This window comes from Thunnus albacares, chromosome 17, assembly GCF_914725855.1.
Source record: "Thunnus albacares chromosome 17, fThuAlb1.1, whole genome shotgun sequence".
Classification (NCBI taxonomy): domain Eukaryota; kingdom Metazoa; phylum Chordata; class Actinopteri; order Scombriformes; family Scombridae; genus Thunnus; species Thunnus albacares.
This window is the reverse complement of record NC_058122.1, coordinates 11,830,422-11,852,107: the sequence shown is the minus strand read 5'-3', so window position 1 is coordinate 11,852,107 and position 21,686 is coordinate 11,830,422. Positions and strand designations below refer to the sequence as shown.

General features: G+C 36.4%; 1 pseudogene and 6 gene segments (V, D, J or C); all 7 read right to left on the bottom strand.

The window, feature by feature from the left end:
• Positions 1-6,824: 6,824 nt before the first annotated feature.
• Positions 6,825-7,491, bottom strand: LOC122966516. The segment is given in 2 exon segments: positions 6,825-7,184; positions 7,275-7,491. Coding segments are annotated over 2 exon segments (351 nt in total).
• Positions 7,492-9,005: 1,514 nt separating this feature from the next.
• Positions 9,006-11,047, bottom strand: LOC122966887. The segment is given in 3 exon segments: positions 9,006-9,308; positions 10,627-10,928; positions 11,014-11,047. Coding segments are annotated over 3 exon segments (639 nt in total).
• A 924-nt stretch (positions 11,048-11,971) lies between these two features.
• On the bottom strand, positions 11,972-12,461 carry LOC122966503. The segment is given in 2 exon segments: positions 11,972-12,299; positions 12,389-12,461. Coding segments are annotated over 2 exon segments (363 nt in total).
• A 1,369-nt stretch (positions 12,462-13,830) lies between these two features.
• LOC122966514 lies at positions 13,831-14,428 on the bottom strand. The segment is given in 2 exon segments: positions 13,831-14,138; positions 14,229-14,428. Coding segments are annotated over 2 exon segments (351 nt in total).
• Positions 14,429-15,217: 789 nt separating this feature from the next.
• Positions 15,218-15,717, bottom strand: LOC122966502. The segment is given in 2 exon segments: positions 15,218-15,567; positions 15,662-15,717. Coding segments are annotated over 2 exon segments (363 nt in total).
• Positions 15,718-17,083: 1,366 nt separating this feature from the next.
• Positions 17,084-17,671, bottom strand: LOC122966512. The segment is given in 2 exon segments: positions 17,084-17,411; positions 17,502-17,671. Coding segments are annotated over 2 exon segments (351 nt in total).
• A 2,831-nt stretch (positions 17,672-20,502) lies between these two features.
• Positions 20,503-20,986, bottom strand: LOC122966533 (annotated as a pseudogene).
• Positions 20,987-21,686: the final 700 nt, after the last annotated feature.

The window sequence follows — 21,686 nt, the reverse complement described above, 5'->3', positions numbered from 1 at the left end:
TATTTTTGTAGGTCAGTGGAAACATTTTATTGTTCCAGGCTTTCTATTTCCACTCTGGTTTTAAAACAGAGCTTCTAAGGAACTGAGAGATCGTTTACAATACTAAACACATAATGATGATTTTAGCTGCATTTTAATTATGCAAAGTTGTATGACAACTACCACCAAGGACCGGTGAGTCAGATCAGCCTCTGCTGGTGATGTGTGATACAGCAGTTCAGTAAGACTGCATTGTTTTAACACACATTGCTGCCAGCTACACAATAACTACGTCTGTGTGTGTGTGTGTGTGTGTGTAGAAGTGGCTGTGGCCTGTAAGTTACTTTTTGTGTGCTAAACTGTACTTTGCCAAGAAGCTGGGTGAAGAAACCTACGGCAAGACAGTCACCTTGTCAAAAATGTTCTGTCACGACATTATACTCACCTGGAGAGGTAGGACTGTTACCTGTTATATGTCTTACATAATAAATGGACAACATGCTTTTCTCATTTTGACTTTAAAATTACAAACAAATATGATTTTGAATATTGAGCCTCAAAGTACATTATTGACTTTGGAAACAGCAAATGACAAAACAATCTCATTCATTCTAAACTAAATTATAAACAGATATGAGATAAAACATGCATTTTCTCCCTCGACCTGTCCTCCATCTCCTCAGGTCTCCATGGAAGTGTCTGCCAGAGCTGACCAATGAGAACAGCCAGTATTGCCCATTCAGCTGTGAGACCCAGACCTGCTCTCTGGCTACTGTGCTGGAGGTCTTCTATGACCTCTAGATGACCTCCATGCGTCCTCCGCCCTGTCCCGCTAATGTTGTACTTCATGTTGTAGCAGAGAGAAAAAGAAACTCAATTGAAGATGCAGGTAGCTCAGTCTAGACTCCCATTACACACACTGGCCTCTGACATCATTTCCTGTCATCAGAAAGGTTCCCGTGCAGCATTCAAGAGCTGTGGGGAAAAAAACTAAAGTGCATGTTAAAGAGTATTTAAAGCTGACAAGATACCATGATGAGATTTATTTAACTTTAACACATTGTTATCCTACAACTGAAAGCCCAGAGAGTAATTTGTCTTGTCAGGCCATATTAATACTTGTAATCATTAAATAACTAATTAGTAATGAGTCAGTACTGTTGATGGTCTCTATCATTAAAGATCTGGTACAAAGCAGCGGTGCGCACAGCTCCAAATCTTAAGAGAGTATCGGGTGCACAGTTGTGGTAAAGATGAAATAAACTAAACAAAACACCAGCACTCACTGATCCAACTTCTTATGTTTTTTTATTGTGGACAGAAACGACAGAAACGGACGCATTTCAGCGTGAAGCCATCATCCGCGTAAAAAACAAAAGAAATGAAAATATATATAGACAAACAGGTGAGATTCAAAAGCCAATCAGCGACGACAATATATAATTGTATAATAGGATCCATCTGTGAAAGGACAACCCCAATGTAGCCTCGTCAAATGACAGAGGTGTGACCTCAGTGATCAATGGAAACAGTAACTGGTGTCATGAGCCAAAGGGCAATAATATATAGGACTGAATGCCCCAGACAAGAAACACACAGCAAGAGACAATATATAGAGGACAATACAGTTCAGATTAATACATATATGAAGATGCCCATAAATTTAAAAAAAACAGTTACCCAAAGCATAATAAAGCGATGACTTACATAAAAAATACATTCAATCAATCCTCTAGAGAGAAAAATTATTATAAAATAATCTATGCTAAAAAAAATTGCACAAGAGACTAATTAATGTTATTAGAGGGCTCAAATTACTAGGTAAATTAAGAAATCTCTGAAAGATCTCTAAAAGAGGATTTGAATGTACTGGGGACACATAGCAAAAAGAAAAAATATTATGATATGACTATGATTTTTCGTCCTTTTTCCTTATGCTACTTTTAATATTTAGCATCGATTCAACCCCTCAAATCTACAGTTTTATGAGTGAAGCTAGAGTGCATAACAAAGGAGGTGGAGTTGCCATTGTGTTTAATGATTCCCTCCAGTGCAAGCAGATATCTTATGGAAATTTGCTTTTGCTTTTTTTATGGAATTTTGCTTCTTTTGAATATGTGGCTCTTCAGCTGAATTCCTCTTCACAAGCTATGTTCTTAAATATCTACAGGCCACTAAAATACTGTGCAACCTTTACTGATGAGTTTGCTGAACTGCTGTCTAAAATCTGTATTGACTTTGACCGTGTAGTTATTGTTGTACATGTTAGTTGTGGTTGGGTTACGTGGTTGCTGGGTATTTGTGCAGGTCTGTTGGTGGTTTGTATCACTGTGGACAGCAGCTGTGTAAACAGCTGTGTCCTCAGGCTGCAGATTCTGTCCTTTTATTGTCACTGTTTGAGCAGAAGTGTCTCTGCTGTAGCTGAACTTGTTCTTCAGAGCAAAACAACACTAAACTTGAAATTCATGTAAAAAAAACAAAAAAAAACAAAAACGTTTTTTTAAGTGAGAAAAAATAAAAATCTTCATTAAGAGGTACTGATAAAAAATCATCCTCTCTCAGGAAATGTACTTTAAAAACCCAATTAAAATATCACTGGTCCCAAAAAAAAACATGTTTTGGTGTGAAGGAATTATATCATTTTCTTGAACTACCTGAGCTGAGAGAAGACATTAATCATGTGATTTAAAGGGGGTCTGATGAGTACTGCAGGATTTTGTACAGCTGCTCAACCAACTCAAGTCACTGTGGGTCTCGAGCACAATAATAAACAGCAGAATCTTCAGTCTTCAGACTGTTCATCTGCAGATACAGCTGCTCTCTGCTGTTGTCTCTGGAGATGGTGAACCGGCCTTCAACTGACTGAGAGTAGTATTGGTTACTACCAATATCAATAGCAACCCACTCCAGTCCTTTTCCAGGGGCCTGTCTGATCCAGGCCATGTTGTGGCTACTGAATGACAATCCAGAGGTTGTACAGGTCAGTTTGTGGGATTCTCCAGCCTTTTTAACTGCTGGTTCAGATTCTGTCAGAGTCTGACCATCAACACCTGTCAAGACAGAAAAAAGAGCCTAACATGCATCAAGTTGGTAATACAAATGTAAATATGTCAAATAAAGATCAGTGAAGATCTTCACCTGCCCAGCAGATAGTTAAAAGCAGCAGTCCTGTCCTATAGTCCATCATGTTAAACTGTGTGTCCACTGTTCTCTGTCATCCTCTCTGCAGTCAGATAAGTAGAGGTGGAAGACATCAAGGTTTTGCATTGACTCCTCCTCACAGGGAGAGAGAACTGCATTGAACTTTTGAAAATTTGCAATACCTATTTTAATATAAAGTTTATAGTTATTTTAGTTAAGTTTTAATAGAAAAAGTACCTCCTTAAAAGATGTTGCTTTGTTTTGTTTTTCTCACAAAGTGCTCATAACATTCAGGATGTCAGGGGGAAAGAAAACCCCAGTAAGAATATAAGTGAAGAAAACTGATGAGAATACATGAAAAACATGTAACTCCTCAGTACATGGATGTTATTAATACCCATCTTCTTTAGTCAATAAAAATAAAATACCCAACATGAATATAAACTCTGTTTCTTGTGTAAAACAAATATCAGTGAAAACTACAGTAACCAGTTTGTCTCTCTCTCTGCAGTCGGATCAGTAAAGGTGGAAGACAACCAAGTTTTGAACTGACTCGTCCTCACAGACAAAACAATGATGTAAGAATTGCAACACCAGCTAAATGAATTTTGATTTAGTTAATCTAAATTTGAAAATTGTACTTAATCAGAATTCTCTTCAAGTGTTGAATTGTAAGTTGCAAGTTTGAGTTACAACCAACTTGTGTTGTTGGATATCAGAGTTTCCCCCAACAAACTCTTTAACACACTCGCAACTGAATTATTATGACACAAAATAACATAAAACATGAGATGACATTATGTTTTGTTTTTACCAATCTTAATCTCATCTCAGATAACTAAAATGATTTTCATAAACATGAACAAAAACCAATGGCTGCCTAAGAGAAAGGACATCTCAAATCTGATGGTCCATTTTAAAAAATGATGAACATTAGTCTACAATACACAGAGGACTAAGACTTAAAACAACCTGTTTCAATGTATAATGAGTAATAATACAGCAGAGCAAGAAAATAGTAATGCTATTGTCAGTTGTCAATTATATTATTTTATTTCAATACCACCACCTATTTAACTTATTTACAGTTTGCCAATATTTTGATTTACTAAGGTCACCTGTAATGATTGCATCTATACTGGAGCAGCCCGCTCTCACTCCCAACTCGTCATATATTGAAGCTTGGTCAGGACTCTGTGGCCTCACTTTTTAACGCAGTGAGTACCCCTTTAGGGTCATTTTTCAACGTGCAGGGTAGTCCGATAGACTTCTGTTGAACTCCCACAACGTCTGAAATAGACGCCATGAGACAGATGACGTCTATATAAGGTGACAAATTTCAGCTTGGTAAACGTTGGCATTGTACGTTCCTGCAAACCACAGATACGTTGAATATCTACATTTCAACACCTGTAATACGGAGCATATTAACATTTCAACAATAGTATCATATCAACATTTCTGAAGTGATGTACCTCATATTACATCTATATAAGCTGATTGACTTTCTTATTAGGAGGTGGAGGGGTTGGTGGATAGTTGGTAACGTTGTTGGCAGAAAGGAAATCAGCAGAGAGCAACCATCTCGCCGTTTTTGTTTTATTTTTTATTTTAACACAAACTATGGTCTTTCCCTAACCCTAACCAAGTGGTTTTTGGTCCTAAACCTAACCAGACCTTAACCACCGCATTGTTACACCATAAAATATAATTTTTAACAGTGACTGCTGTGATACTGCGTGTTGAAAAATGACGCTAAAGTGGTACCCAGTGCATTAAAAAGTGACACCACGGGGTCCTGACCAAGCTTTGATATGTGACAAGTTGGCAGGGAGACCGTGTTGGCTGGAGACAGATCGTACCAAAAGCTGTGAAAGTGTTTTGTAAAGCTCTTGTATTCTCACGAGTAAAAGAAGAAAACGTTACATTTCTTGTCCTGTTCAGTCCTTCCTCTCATTGTTAGTCCAGACTGACAAAAGTAATTTATGTGGAGCCACAAACTAAAACTAAAAGTCACATAAAGAAAGATTATTTATGTTTCATTTCTTGTTAGATGAAGAGCTTTTAAAGTGTAGTTGTCAGTTGAAATAAATCTCAGTAAGACTGCATTGTTTTAACACACATTGCTGCCAGCTACACAATAACTACGTCTGTGTGTGTGTGTGTGTGTGTGTAGAAGTGGCTGTGGCCTGTAAGTTACTTTTTGTGTGCTAAACTGTACTTTGCCAAGAAGCTGGGTGAAGAAACCTACGGCAAGACAGTCACCTTGTCAAAAATGTTCTGTCACGACATTATACTCACCTGGAGAGGTAGGACTGTTACCTGTTATATGTCTTACATAATAAATGGACAACATGCTTTTCTCATTTTGACTTTAAAATTACAAACAAATATGATTTTGAATATTGAGCCTCAAAGTACATTATTGACTTTGGAAACAGCAAATGACAAAACAATCTCATTCATTCTAAACTAAATTATAAACAGATATGAGATAAAACATGCATTTTCTCCCTCGACCTGTCCTCCATCTCCTCAGGTCTCCATGGAAGTGTCTGCCAGAGCTGACCAATGAGAACAGCCAGTATTGCCCATTCAGCTGTGAGACCCAGACCTGCTCTCTGGCTACTGTGCTGGAGGTCTTCTATGACCTCTAGATGACCTCCATGCGTCCTCCGCCCTGTCCCGCTAATGTTGTACTTCATGTTGTAGCAGAGAGAAAAAGAAACTCAATTGAAGATGCAGGTAGCTCAGTCTAGACTCCCATTACACACACTGGCCTCTGACATCATACCCATCTTCTTTAGTCAATAAAAATAAAATACCCAACATGAATATAAACTCTGTTTCTTGTGTAAAACAAATATCAGTGAAAACTACAGTAACCAGTTTGTCTCTCTCTCTGCAGTCGGATCAGTAAAGGTGGAAGACAACCAAGTTTTGAACTGACTCGTCCTCACAGACAAAACAATGATGTAAGAATTGCAACACCAGCTAAATGAATTTTGATTTAGTTAATCTAAATTTGAAAATTGTACTTAATCAGAATTCTCTTCAAGTGTTGAATTGTAAGTTGCAAGTTTGAGTTACAACCAACTTGTGTTGTTGGATATCAGAGTTTCCCCCAACAAACTCTTTAACACACTCGCAACTGAATTATTATGACACAAAATAACATAAAACATGAGATGACATTATGTTTTGTTTTTACCAATCTTAATCTCATCTCAGATAACTAAAATGATTTTCATAAACATGAACAAAAACCAATGGCTGCCTAAGAGAAAGGACATCTCAAATCTGATGGTCCATTTTAAAAAATGATGAACATTAGTCTACAATACACAGAGGACTAAGACTTAAAACAACCTGTTTCAATGTATAATGAGTAATAATACAGCAGAGCAAGAAAATAGTAATGCTATTGTCAGTTGTCAATTATATTATTTTATATATATATATAAATCTGCAACAATTCACCACTTGAAATATAAATACTGAAAGTCAGGAAGAGAGAACACTTTTTGATAAATGCCTCCACTTTAATATTCAATATTAATATAATTATATATTATAATAACTCATGTTACATATATTTTACTTTTTATGGTTAAATATGTCCAAAAGTTTCCTTCTATTGTAACAGTGAACTGGTGTTGAAATCATTAGTGGTCTGAGGGCTCCTCCTCTGGTGGCTTCATGTTACAAGTGTTCAGGCACTGAGAGGTTTTTGTTCAGGTCTGCTGATGGTTTGTGTTATTGTGGGTCTCTGGCACAGTAATACACAGCAGTGTCTTCAGGCTGCACATTCTGTCCATTTAGAGTCACTCTGTTGCTGGAAGAGTCTAAGTCCATACTGAACTTGTTCTTTAATGAATCTTTATAGTATGAGGTTTGTCCAACACGCTCCATTCCAATCCACTCCAGTTCTTTCCCTGCAGGCTGTCTGATCCAAGCTGTCCAATAGCTGCTAACAGAATAAGAGACCTGACAGGTGATGGTCAGACGTTGACCTGGCTGCACAGTCACTGAGGCTGGCTGTGTCAACTGTTGACACTTCACACCTGTTAAAAGAAGAAAATTTTGTGTGACAAATTATCAAGTTACACTACAAAAGAAGAACTGCTGACTATGACAAATCCAGAGAGACTCACAGGATCCAGCTGCCAACAGCAGCAGCAGAGCTACAGAGAACATGGTTTATGGTGAAGCTGATGTGCTGTGATCTCCACTGACAGTCTGATGTGAAGTTTTTATATCTGAGAAACAAGGAGGATCACTGAGTTTGCATAGAATCAAACACATGAAGCATTAATGTTGGTCTAACTGGAGACTAATAGAAGAGTCTGATAACTGTTATTACTGTATATCTGCAAAGTGAAAACACACCTGGAAATCACCTCTGCTTTACTTATAATATTCTAATTTCATTACATTTATTTAATTATTTAATTATTTGTTGACTTTACTTACATATTTCTTTCAAACAGAAATACAGCAACAGCACCAGGATCATGTAAATATCATGAAAAGTTGAGTTTGCATAAAAGACGTTGAATGGTTTCAGTGTTTTCAAATGTTTGAAGAAACAGACACACAGAGAAACTTGGACTTTATAGATTACTGCTGTCTTCTCTCAGCAATGGTTTCAATGAAGCTACAGTATGTGATGGAAGAGTCAGATTTTTCATTTATATTAACATTATATTTTTTGTAATGAAATCTTACTTTTAAAGCTCAGTCATACATCAGTGGTACTCAGATGACTGTGTGTTGTGTAATTTTGAATTAGTTGACCTGAGGACATTAATAATGTGAGACTGTGCAGAGTCTATCAGTGAGGATGAGAGAAGGAGGACATAGTTTTTGTTCATCCAGCTTTAATAAAAATACACAACAGCTCCTTTAGGCTTTCTGTTGTTCATCTTGAGATTTACTTCCTGTCTGTTGAGATGATGAATTGACACTGACAGACTGAGCTGCACTCACTGCTGATGGTAAATATCATATAGATTCAAACTGTGTTATTCAAAATTACCCGAATCAAACTCACACATGACTTTTGTTTCAAGCACATTTTGACACCATGTACATGACAAGCAGGAGAATCAGGCTTTAGTTCAGAGTAGGATTCAAGTGTCAGTCAGTTAAGATTAATGAGAAAAGCAGATCTGAGTGTTTCCTTATTGTAAAAGAGGAGAGAGAAACTTGACACCGACCTCTAGTGATTCTGTAGAGAAATCTACAACTTTTTTTACTCCTTCATATTATGATTCCACATTATTTATAGACATTATGTTGTCTTAATTCATAAAAATATGTATTATTTTTAAACATCTCTATTATTATTTGTAGTAGTTTGTATTTTCTTTATTTTACACCCCGACAAATGTATCGTGAAAGTTGATGTCTCTCATGTTTAGTAAAAATATTTTTGAGGAACACACAACTTTACATAATGCAGAGACAAATGTTGCTGTAATTTATTACTAAACATACTCGAGTACTAAATCCTACCAGCCCAGAAGATGAGTACTGTAGGATTTTGTACAGCTGCTCAACCAACTCAGTCACTGTGAGTCTCGAGCACAATAATAAACAGCAGAATCTTCAGTCTTCAGACTGTTCATCTGCAGAGTTTTTTTAAGTGAGAAAAAATAAAAATCTTCATTAAGAGGTACTGATAAAAAATCATCCTCTCTCAGGAAATGTACTTTAAAAACCCAATTAAAATATCACTGGTCCCAAAAAAAAACATGTTTTGGTGTGAAGGAATTATATCATTTTCTTGAACTACCTGAGCTGAGAGAAGACATTAATCATGTGATTTAAAGGGGGTCTGATGAGTACTGCAGGATTTTGTACAGCTGCTCAACCAACTCAAGTCACTGTGGGTCTCGAGCACAATAATAAACAGCAGAATCTTCAGTCTTCAGACTGTTCATCTGCAGATACAGCTGCTCTCTGCTGTTGTCTCTGGAGATGGTGAACCGGCCTTCAACTGACTGAGAGTAGTATTGGTTACTACCAATATCAATAGCAACCCACTCCAGTCCTTTTCCAGGGGCCTGTCTGATCCAGGCCATGTTGTGGCTACTGAATGACAATCCAGAGGTTGTACAGGTCAGTTTGTGGGATTCTCCAGCCTTTTTAACTGCTGGTTCAGATTCTGTCAGAGTCTGACCATCAACACCTGTCAAGACAGAAAAAAGAGCCTAACATGCATCAAGTTGGTAATACAAATGTAAATATGTCAAATAAAGATCAGTGAAGATCTTCACCTGCCCAGCAGATAGTTAAAAGCAGCAGTCCTGTCCTATAGTCCATCATGTTAAACTGTGTGTCCACTGTTCTCTGTCATCCTCTCTGCAGTCAGATAAGTAGAGGTGGAAGACATCAAGGTTTTGCATTGACTCCTCCTCACAGAAAGCAGAGAACTGGATTGATCTTTTGAAATTTTGAAATATTGAATTAATATATTAATACATTTTAACAGAAACAAAAGTATCAAAGTAACTCTTGAATACATGTTCATGTTATTCTTTGTTTTGTTTTTTCTCTCAAAATGTCATATATTCAGGATGTCAGAGAACAGAAAACCCCAGTAAGCAAAAAGTGATGAAAACTGATGAGAATACATGAAAAACATGTAACTCCTCAGTACATGGATGTTATTAATATCCATCTTCTTTAGTCAATAAAAATAAAACACCCAACATGAATATCAACTCTGTTTCTTGTGTCAAACAAATATCAGTGAAAACTACAGTAACCAGTTTGTCTCTCTCTCTGCAGTCGGATCAGTAAAGGTGGAAGACAACCAAGTTTTGAACTGACTCGTTCTCACAGACAAAACAATGATGTAAGAATTGCAACACCAGTTAAATGAATTTTGATCTAAATTTGAAAATTGTACTTAATCAGAATTCTCTTCAAAAGTTGAATTTTGTGTTGCAAGTTTGAGTTACAACCAACTTGTTTTGTTGGATATCAGAGTTTCCCCCAACAAATTCATATTTTTAACACACTTGCAACAGAATTGTCATGACACAAAATAACTTCACTAAAACATGAGATGACATTATGTTTTGTATTTATTAATCTTAATCTCCCCCACCGGGAGATAATTTGGGGAAATGCATGTGGTAATGTTGCCTCTTACATGTCTTTTTCATAAATATGAAAGTTAAGAAATAAAACATTATTCTTGAATTTTTTCATCATAGGAATATACACTGTGATATAATACCAATTAAAACATTTAAGTATCTACACCATGAACTCAATCCTTGTTAAAAGTAAATTTACAAAATATTTTATACTTTCATATTATGGGTTTTTACATTACATACATTAAGGTTTCATTCTGTTTATTCTTTCCTTTTTGTAAAAGGGAACTAATATTGAATTCATTAGTGGTCTGAGGGCTCCTCCTCTGGTGGCTTCATGTTACAAGTGTTCAGACACTGAGAGGTTTTTGTTCAGGTCTGCTGATGGTTTGTGTTATTGTGGGTCTCTGGCACAGTAATACACAGCAGTGTCTTCAGGCTGCACATTCTGTCCGTTTAGAGTCACTGTTTTGCTGGAAGAGTCTAAGTCGATACTGAATTTGTTCTTTAGTGAATCTTTGTAGTATGAACCTCCAGTAAATCTCATTCCAATCCACTCCAGTCCTTTCCCTGCAGGCTGTCTGATCCAAGCTGTGTAATAGCTGCTAAGAGAATAAGAGACCTGACAGGTGATGGTCAGAGGTTGACCTGGTTGCACAGTCACTGAGGCTGGCTGTGTCAACTGTTGACACTTCACATCTGTTAAAAGAAGAAAATGTTTTGTGACAAAATATCAAAAAAGAAGAACTGCTGAGTATGACAAATCCAGAGAGACTCACAGGACCCAGCTGCAGCAGCAGCAGAGCTACAGGGAACATGGTTTATGGTAAAGCTGATGTGCTGTGATCTCCACTGACAGTCTGATGTGAAGTTTTTATAGCTGAGAAACAAGGAGGATCACTGAGTTTGCATAGAATTAAACACATGAAGCATTAATGTTGGTCTAACTCGAGACTAATAGATTTTTTTTATGGAAGTCATCTCTGCTTCACATATGATATTCTAAATTCATTACATTTATTTAATTATTTGTTGACTTTACTTACTTATTTCTTTCAAACAGAAATACAGCAACAGCATCAGGATCATGTAAATATCATGAAAAGTTGAGTTTACTGCTGGTGACATTAATAATGTGAGACTGTGCAGAGTCTATCAGTGAGGAGGACATAGTTTTTGTTCATCCAGCTTTAATCACAGTCTTAAACACAAAAATACACAACATCTTCTTCAGGCTTCCTGCTGTTCATCTTGAGATTTACTTCAATAATAAGTGCAAAAAGTAGCATTTATATATTTGATTTGTTAATGAGTAAATGCATCTGGCACAGCCTTTTTCCCTGAAACATATTGTTAAGGGTGTAAAATGCTTCAGTTTCAGGATTGCATGTGGTTTTGACTATGTATTGGACAATCAAAACTTATGTTTCAGAAACAAACAAATCAGAACTTTTGATTTTTTTTTTAAATTACCAAAATGAAACCAGAACTAGTCTTATTACATTATCTGTAAGCGTTGCTTCCAAGGAAAAACACACAAAAATACACCTTCATCAAATACAAACATTTTTCTATTTTAATAATCTATATTTATAAAGGTTACAAATAAGACTTAAATATTCAGCCAATCACTACTTTTCATCACTGACAGTTCAACACAATCAGTTTTGCAAAACAGTGATAATAAAGGAATGAATGTTATCAGTGGTGGTAAATAGAGGAAGTAGTTTTTGTATGACTCTCCTATTACTGTCTCTCACTGTGTGTCTTTGGCACAGTAATACACTGCTGTGTCCTCAGTCTTCAGACTGTTCATCTGTAGATAGAGCTTACTGCTGGAGTCATCTCTGGAGATGGTGAATCTACCCTGGACTGACTGGGAGTAAGTGATATGAGAACTGCCCGTGTGTATAAAAGCAATCCACTCCAGTCCTTTTCCAGGAGCCTGTCTGACCCAGTTCATAGGGTAGCTGCTGAATGTGAATCCAGAGGTTGTACAGGTCAATCTGTGGGATTCTCCAGGTTTTTTAACCACTGGTTCAGATTCTGTCAGAGTCTGACCATCAACACCTGTTAAACCAAAACAGAAAATGGTAACTTGCTCTATATTGGTAAGTTTTTAAAGACAGTTTAAACACAAGATCTGTGATTTTTATCACCTGCCCTGAAGATCATTAAAAGCAGCAGTCCTGTCATACACCCCATCATGTTAAACTGTGTGTCCACTGTTCTCTGTCATCCTCTCTGCAGACAGATAAGTAGAGGTGGAAGACATCAAGGTTTTGCATTGACTCCTCCTCACAGGAAGAAGTGGATTGAATTTGGCCATCATAGACCTGTTGTTTGTTGAACTGAGACAATTATAATGTATAATTAGAGTTGTGACTTGAGCCAAATGAATTTGAATTTAAATAAGTTTGTGATCTGAAATGTTTTTTTGCTTGAAATTGAATTTTGTTCTTTTAATCATAAAAATATCATGCATAAGAATTATTCACAAGAAAATCCCAAAACAAAAACTGAAAAATCAACCATATGCAGATCATTAAAACACTTACAGCAAACTCTGAATTGTTGGATCTCAAAAATCAACCATCTGAAATAGTTTCTGCTCATATTATCATTACTCAAAGTCTCAACTTTAACAAAAAATAACTTTTAGGAGATATGATATACTGTTTCCCATCTGAAAGAAAGTCTACATCGTGATTTTCATACTTTACATGCACATAACCTGAAATCAGTGACTGGTTGGAAATCTAAAAATTGATATATATTTTTCTAAATGGTAATATCTTAATAATACAGTAACATAAGGTTTATTAATTAAATAAAATCAAAGAACATCTAAGATGTAAAATGAGATGATATTGAAAACAAATACAACAAATGACAATCAGGAGATGTGAAACTCGTTGGTTGAGATCAGGCAGCTGAGGGATGAGTAGAGCAAAGGTTCAGTCACTCTTATGACAAGGTGAGATTTTGGAACCACTAGTAGGAACCAACATGAAGATCTCAAGCAGTGATCAGGTTTGTATTGGAAGAAAAACAAGCAGTAAAAAGCTCCTCACAGGATCCAGCTGGCAGCAGCAGAATCAGAAACTACAGAGAACTCGGTTGATGTTGAAGCTGAACTGATGTGAGCTCTTCAGGTAATTTCATGGTATTCAAATAAAATAGACTGAAGGTGAAGGCTTCAAGTTTTTATTACACACAACTTGCACATTGAAGTGATGTAACTGGATTGGAGTGTAAAAAAACACATTTTTACCTTTACTTTTTCATGAATCTAAAAGTTTAGATAATTGAAGTGGGTTTTTTTTTCACCATGGGAATACACACTGGGATATATTAGTGATTAAGACATTATTATCTATGTCATTAAGTATCTAAAGCCCCATGAAATAAGTAAATGAAGAAGTTGTTTTGCTTTCCTCATTTTCTACACTATACATGTTTAAAGACTGTTTCTCTCTTTACTGTAACAGTGAACTGGTGTTGAACTCATTAGTGGTCTGAGGGCTCCTCCTCTGGTGGCTTCATGATACAAGTGTTCAGGCACTGAGGGGTTTTTGTTCAGGTCTGCTGATGGTTTGTGTTATTGTGGGTGTCTGGCACAGTAATACACAGCAGTGTCTTCAGGCTGCACATTCTGTCCATTTAGAGTCACTGTTTTGCTGGAAGAGTCTAAGTCCATACTGAACTTGTTCTTTAATGAATCTTTGTAGTATGAGGTTTGTCCAACACGCTCCATTCCAATCCACTCCAGTTCTTTCCCTGCAGGTTGTCTGATCCAAGCTGTGTAATAGCTGCTAAGAGAATAAGAGACCTGACAGGTGATGGTCAGACGTTGACCTGGCTGCACAGTCACTGAGGCTGGCTGTGTCAACTGTTCACACTTCACACCTGTTAAAAGAAGAAAGTTTTGTGTGACAAATTATCAAGTTACACTACAAAAGAAGAAATGCTGACTGTGACAAATCCAGAGAGACTCACAGGATCCAGCTGCCAACAGCAGCAGCAGAGCTACAGAGAACATGGTTTATGGTGAAGCTGATGTGCTGTGATCTCCACTGACAGTCTGATGTGAAGTTTTTATATCTGAGAAACAAGGAGGATCACTGAGTTTGCATAGAATCAAACACATGAAGCATTAATGTTGGTCTAACTGGAGACTAATAGAAGAGTCTGATAACTGTTATTACTGTATATCTGCAAAGTGAAAACACACCTGGAAATCATCTCTGCTTTACATATGATATTCTAATTTCATTACATTTTTTAATTATTTGTTGACTTTACTTACATATTTCTTTCAAACAGAAATACAACAACAGCAGCAGGATCATGTAAATATCATGAAAAGTTGAGTTTGCATAAAAGACGTTGAATGGTTTCAGTGTTTTCAGATGTTTGAAGAAACAGACACACAGAGAAACTTGGACTTTATAGATTACTGCTGTCTTCTCTCTGCAATGGTTTCAATGAAGCTACAGTATGTGATGGAAGAGTCAGATTTTTCATTTATATTAACATTATATTTTTTGTAATGAAATCTGTGCAGAGTCTATCAGTGAGGATGAGAGAAGGAGGACATAGTTTTTGTTCATCCAGCTTTAATCACAGTCTTAAACACAAAAATACACAACATCTTCTTCTTCTTCTTCTTCTTGTATTTACAGAACAAAATTTACATTTAGGTTTCACTGTATTAATATAGAGAATTTAATCATCAGCATTGTATGAAACCAGAGCTAGTCTTATTACATTATCTGTAAGCGTTGCTTCCAAGGAAAAACACACAAAAATACACCTTCATCAAATACAAACATTTTTCTATTTTAATAATCTATATTTATAAAGGTTACAAATAAGACTTAAATATTCAGCCAATCACTACTTTTCATCACTGACAGTTCAACACAATCAGTTTTGCAAAACAGTGATACTGAAGGAATGAATATTATCAGTGGTGGTAAATAGAGGAAGTAGTTTTTGTATGACTCTCCTATTACTGTCTCTCACTGTGTGTCTCTGGCACAGTAATACACTGCTGTGTCCTCAGTCTTCAGACTGTTCATCTGTAGATAGAGCTTACTGCTGGAGTCATCTCTGGAGATGGTGAATCTACCCTGGACTGACTGGGAGTAATAGATATGAGAACTGCCCGTGTGTATAAAAGCAATCCACTCCAGTCCTTTTCCAGGAGCCTGTCTGATCCAGTTCATAGGGTAGCTGCTGAATGTGAATCCAGAGGTTGTACAGGTCAATCTGTGGGATTCTCCAGGTTTTTTAACCACTGGTTCAGATTCTGTCAGAGTCTGACCATCAACACCTGTTAAACCAAAACAAAAAGAAAATGGTAACTTGCTGTATGTTGGTAAGTTTTTAAAGACAGTTTAAACACAAGATTTGTGATTTTTTATCACCTGCCCTGAAGATCATTAAAAGCAGAAGTCCTGTCATACACCCCATCATGTTAAACTGTGTGTCCACTGTTCTCTGTCATCCTCTCTGCAGACAGATAAGTAGAGGTGGAAGACATCAAGGTTTTGCATTGACTCCTCCTCACAGGAAGAAGTGGATTGAATTTGGCCATCATAGACCTGTTGTTTGTTGAACTGAGACAATTATAATGTATAATTAGAGTTGTGACTTGAGCCAAATGAATTTGAATTTAAATAAGTTTGTGATCTGAAATGTTTTTTTGCTTGAAATTGAATTTTGTTCTTTTAATCATAAAAATATCATGCATAAGAATTATTCACAAGAAAATCCCAAAACAAAAACTGAAAAATCAACCATATGCAGATCATTAAAACACTTACAGCAAACTCTGAATTGTTGGATCTCAAAAATCAACCATCTGAAATAGTTTCTGCTCATATTATCATAACGCAAAGTCTCAACTTTAACAAAAAATAACTTTTAGGAGATATGATATACTGTTTCCCATCTGAAAGAAAGTCTACATCGTGATTTTCATACTTTACATGCACATAACCTGAAATCAGTGACTGGTTGGAAATCTAAAAATTGATATATATTTTTCTAAATGGTAATATCTTAATAATACAGTAACATAAGGTTTATTAATTAAATAAAATCAAAGAACATCTAAGATGTAAAATGAGATGATATTGAAAACAAATACAACAAATAACAATCAGGAGATGTGAAACTCGTTGGTTGAGATCAGGCAGCTGAGGGATGAGTAGAGCAAATGTTCAGTCACTCTTATGACAAGGTGAGATTTTGGAACTACTAGTGGGAACCAACATGAAGATCTCAAGCAGTGATCAGGTTTGTATTGGAAGAAAAACAAACAGTAAAAAGCTCCTCACAGGATCCAGCTGGCAGCAGCAGAATCAGAACTACAGAGAACTCAGTTGATGTTGAAGCTGAACTGATGTGAGCTCTTCAGGTAATTTCATGGTATTCAAATAAAATAGACTGAAGGTGAAGGCTTCAAGTTTTTATTACACACAACTTGCACATTGAAGTGATGTAACTGGATTGGAGTGTAAAAAAAACACATTTTTACCTTTACTTTTTCATGAATCTAAAAGTTTAGATAATTGAAGTGGGGTTTTTTTTCACCATGGGAATACACACTGGGATATATTAGTGATTAAGACATTATTATCTATGTCATTAAGTATCTAAAGCCCCATGAAATAAGTAAATGAAGAAGTTGTTTTGCTTTCCTCATTTTCTACACTATACATGTTTAAAGACTGTTTCTCTCTTTACTGTAACAGTGAACTGGTGTTGAAATCATTAGTGGTCTGAGGGCTCCTCCTCTGGTGGCTTCATGATACAAGTGTTCAGGCACTGAGGGGTTTTTGTTCAGGTCTGCTGATGGTTTGTGTTATTGTGGGTATCTGGCACAGTAATACACAGCAGTGTCTTCAGGCTGCACATTCTGTCCATTTAGAGTCACTGTTTTGCTGGAAGAGTCTAAGTCCATACTGAACTTGTTCTTTAATGAATCTTTGTAGTATGAGGTTTGTCCAACACGCTCCATTCCAATCCACTCCAGTTCTTTCCCTGCAGGTTGTCTGATCCAAGCTGTGTAATAGCTGCTAAGAGAATAAGAGACCTGACAGGTGATGGTCAGACGTTGACCTGGCTGCACAGTCACTGAGGCTGGCTGTGTCAACTGTTCACACTTCACACCTGTTAAAAGAAGAAAGTTTTGTGTGACAAATTATCAAGTTACACTACAAAAGAAGAAATGCTGACTGTGACAAATCCAGAGAGACTCACAGGATCCAGCTGCCAACAGCAGCAGCAGAGCTACAGAGAACATGGTTTATGGTGAAGCTGATGTGCTGTGATCTCCACTGACAGTCTGATGTGAAGTTTTTATATCTGAGAAACAAGGAGGATCACTGAGTTTGCATAGAATCAAACACATGAAGCATTAATGTTGGTCAAACTGGAGACTAATAGAGGAGTATGATGACTGTTATTACTGTATATCTGCAAAGTGAAAACACACCTGGAAATCACCTCTGCTTTACATATAATATTCTAATTTCATTACATTTATTTAATTATTTAATTATTTGTTGACTTTACTTACATATTTCTTTCAAACAGAAATACAGCAACAGCACCAGGATCATGTAAATATCATGAAAAGTTGAGTTTGCATAAAAGACGTTGAATGGTTTCAGTGTTTTCAAATGTTTGAAGAAACAGACACACAGAGAAACTTGGACTTTATAGATTACTGCTGTCTTCTCTCTGCAATGGTTTCAATGAAGCTACAGTATGTGATGGAAGAGTCAGATTTTTCATTTATATTAACATTATATTTTTTGTAATGAAATCTTACTTTTAAAGCTCAGTCATACATCAGTGGTACTCAGATGACTGTGTCTTGTGTAATTGTGAATTAGTTGACCTGAGGACATTAATAATGTGAGACTGTGCAGAGTCTATCAGTGAGGATGAGAGAAGGAGGACATAGTTTTTGTTCATCCAGCTTTAATAAAAATACACAACAGCTCCTTTAGGCTTTCTGTTGTTCATCTTGAGATTTACTTCCTGTCTGTTGAGATGATGAATTGACACTGACAGACTGAGCTGCACTCACGGCTGATGGTAAATATCATATAGATTCAAACTGTGTTATTCAAAATTACCTGAATCAAACTCACATGACTTTTGTTTCAAGCACATTTTGACACCATGTACATGACAAGCAGGAGTATCAGGCTTTAGTTCAGTGCAGGTTTCAAGTGTCAGTCAGTTAAGATTAATGAGAAAAGCAGATCTGAGTGTTTCCTTATTGTAAAAGAGGAGAGAGAAACTTGACACTGACCTGTAGTGATTCTGTAGAGAAATCTACAACTTTTTTTACTCCTTCATATTATGATTCCACATTATTTATAGACATTATGTTGTCTTAATTCATAAAAATATGTATTATTTTTAAACATCTCTATTATTATTTGTAGTAGTTTGTATTTTTTTTTATTTTACACCCCGACAAATGTATCATGAAGTTTGATGTCTCTCATGTTTAGTAAAAATATTTTTGAGGAACACACAACTTTACATAATGCAGAGACAAATGTTGCTGTAATTTATTATTAAACATACTGTATTACTAAATGCTACCAGCCCAGAAGATGAGTACTGTAGGATTTTGTACAGCTGCTCAACCAACTCAGTTACTGTGGCTCTCGAGCACAATAATAAACAGCAGAATCTTCAGTCTTCAGACTGTTCATCTGCAGATACAGCTGCTCTCTGCTGTCGTCTCTGGAGATGGTGAATCGGCCTTGAACTGACTGAGAGTAGAATCTTCTGCTATTACTACCACTTTCATGCCAGGCAATCCACTCCAGTCCTTTTCCAGGAGCCTGTCTGATCCAGACCATGTAGTAGCTGCTGATTGTGAATCCAGAGACTGTACAGGTCAGTTTGTGGGATTCTCCAGGCTTTTTAACTGCTGGTTCAGATTCTGTCAGAGTCTGACCATCAACACCTGTCAACAGAAAAAGGAAAATAAAAATAACCTGCTGACACTAATAAAAGCTCTGCCATATTCAGATCTATGAAGATATTCACCTGCCCAGCAGATAGTTAAAAGCAGCAGTCCTGTCCTATAGTCCATCATGTTGAACACTGTGTCCACTGTTCTCTGTCATCCTCTCTGCAGTCAGATAAGTAGAGGTGGAAGACATCAAGGTTTTGCATTGACTCCTCCTCACAGAAAGCAGAGAACTGGATTGATCTTTTGAAATTTTGCAATATTGAATTAATATATTAATACATTTTAACAGAAACAAAAGTATCAAAGTAACTCTTGAATACATGTTCATGTTATTCTTTGTTTTGTTTTTTCTCTCAAAATGTCATATATTCAGGATGTCAGAGAACAGAAAACCCCAGTAAGCAAAAAGTGATGAAAACTGATGAGAATACATGAAAAATATGTAACTTCTCAGTACATGGATGTTATTAATACCCATCTTCTTTAGTCAATAAAAATAAAATACCCAACATGAATATCAACTCTGTTTCTTGTGTCAAACAAATGTCAGTGAAAACTACAGTAACCAGTTTGTCTCTCTCTCTGCAGTCGGATCAGTAAAGGTGGAAGACAACCAAGTTTTGAACTGACTCGTTCTCACAGACAAAACAATGATGTAAGAATTGCAACACCAGTTAAATGAATTTTGATCTAAATTTGAAAATTGTACTTAATCAGAATTCTCTTCAAAAGTTGAATTTTGTGTTGCAAGTTTGAGTTACAACCAACTTGTGTTGTTGGATATCAGAGTTTCCCCCAACAAACTCATATTTTTAACACACTTGCAACAGAATTATCATGACACAAAATAACTTCACTGAAACATGAGATGACATTATGTTTTGTATTTATTAATCTTAATCTCACCCACCGGGAGATAATTTGGGGAAATGCATGTGTTAATGTTGCCTCTTACATGTCTTTTTCATAAATATAAAAGTTAAGAAATAAAACATTATTCTTGAATTTTTTCATCATAGGAATATACACTGTGATATAATACCAATTAAAACATTTAAGTATCTACACCATGAACTCAATCCTTGTTAAAAGTAAATTTACAAAATGTTTTATACTTTCATATTATGGGTTTTTACAATACATACATTAAGGTTTCATTCTGTTTATTCTTTCCTTTTTGTAAAAGGGAACTAATATTGAACTCATTAGTGGTCTGAGGGCTCCTCCTCTGGTGGCTTCATGTTACAAGTGTTCAGGCACTGAGGGGTTTTTGTTCAGGTCTGCTGATGGTTTGTGTTATTGTGGGTCTCTGGCACAGTAATACACAGCAGTGTCTTCAGGCTGCACATTCTGTCCGATTAGAGTCACTGTGTTGCTGGAAGAGTCTAAGTCGATACTGAACTTGTTCTTTAGTGAATCCTTGTAGTATGAACCTCCAGTAAATCTCATTCCAATCCACTCCAGTTCTTTCCCTGCAGGCTGTCTGATCCAAGCTGTGTAATAGTCACTAACAGAATAAGAGACCTGACAGGTGATGGTCAGACGTTGACCTGGCTGCACAGTCACTGAGGCTGGCTGTGTCAACTGTTCACACTTCACACCTGTGGAGGAAAACATGTTGAGTATTGAATCAGTGTAATAACAGTGAGCAGTCAGTGTGCTGTGATCATACTGTCAGTGTCTCTGCCTCAGTGAGACTCACAGGATCCAGCACCAGCAGCAGCAGCAGAGCTACAGAGAACATGGTTGGTATTGAAGGTGATCTGATGGGAGTTTCTCTTCTTCTGCTGCAACTGACAGCATGATATCAAGTGTTTATAGCAGACTGTGAGGAAGTTCACTTTGCATAAAGAAGGATACTGACAGGCTACAAAAGAAGGATGGACTGTTGTGTCACACAGAGTCCACTTGGAATTGTGTTATTAGCATTTATTTTGACACATATTATTATTATTTAAAACAGTAACTTAAAGTTAATGTTCTTTCATTCTTAAGAAAACTTCTAACACAAGTCAGACAAATGCATTTAAACTCAAATAAACAGACAATTTAATTTTTCCATTCTGCCTCAGCTACAGAGAACATCAGAGATACACAAGCGCATGTCTGAGATAATGAAGATGTTTTATCAGATTGTCTAACCATCATTTCAAATCATATCAGTAATGATCCACTGGATTGTCCAAATTTTTTAGCCAATTGCACAGGTTCAGTTAGTATCTGACTTTCAGGGAAAAAAGTCACAAATTAAAAAATAGTTTATCTGTCCGGCCCGCAACTTTACTGTTTTGGTTCATTCTCACCATTCTCATAGCGTTGATTTCATCCACAGCAGGCATTTTTTTGCAGCTTTAGCAACCAACTGCTGAACATAGTCAAGCATTTAGTAGGTAAAAAGCCACACACAACTCCAAATGAATGATAATGTTGCTCCATAACTGTTG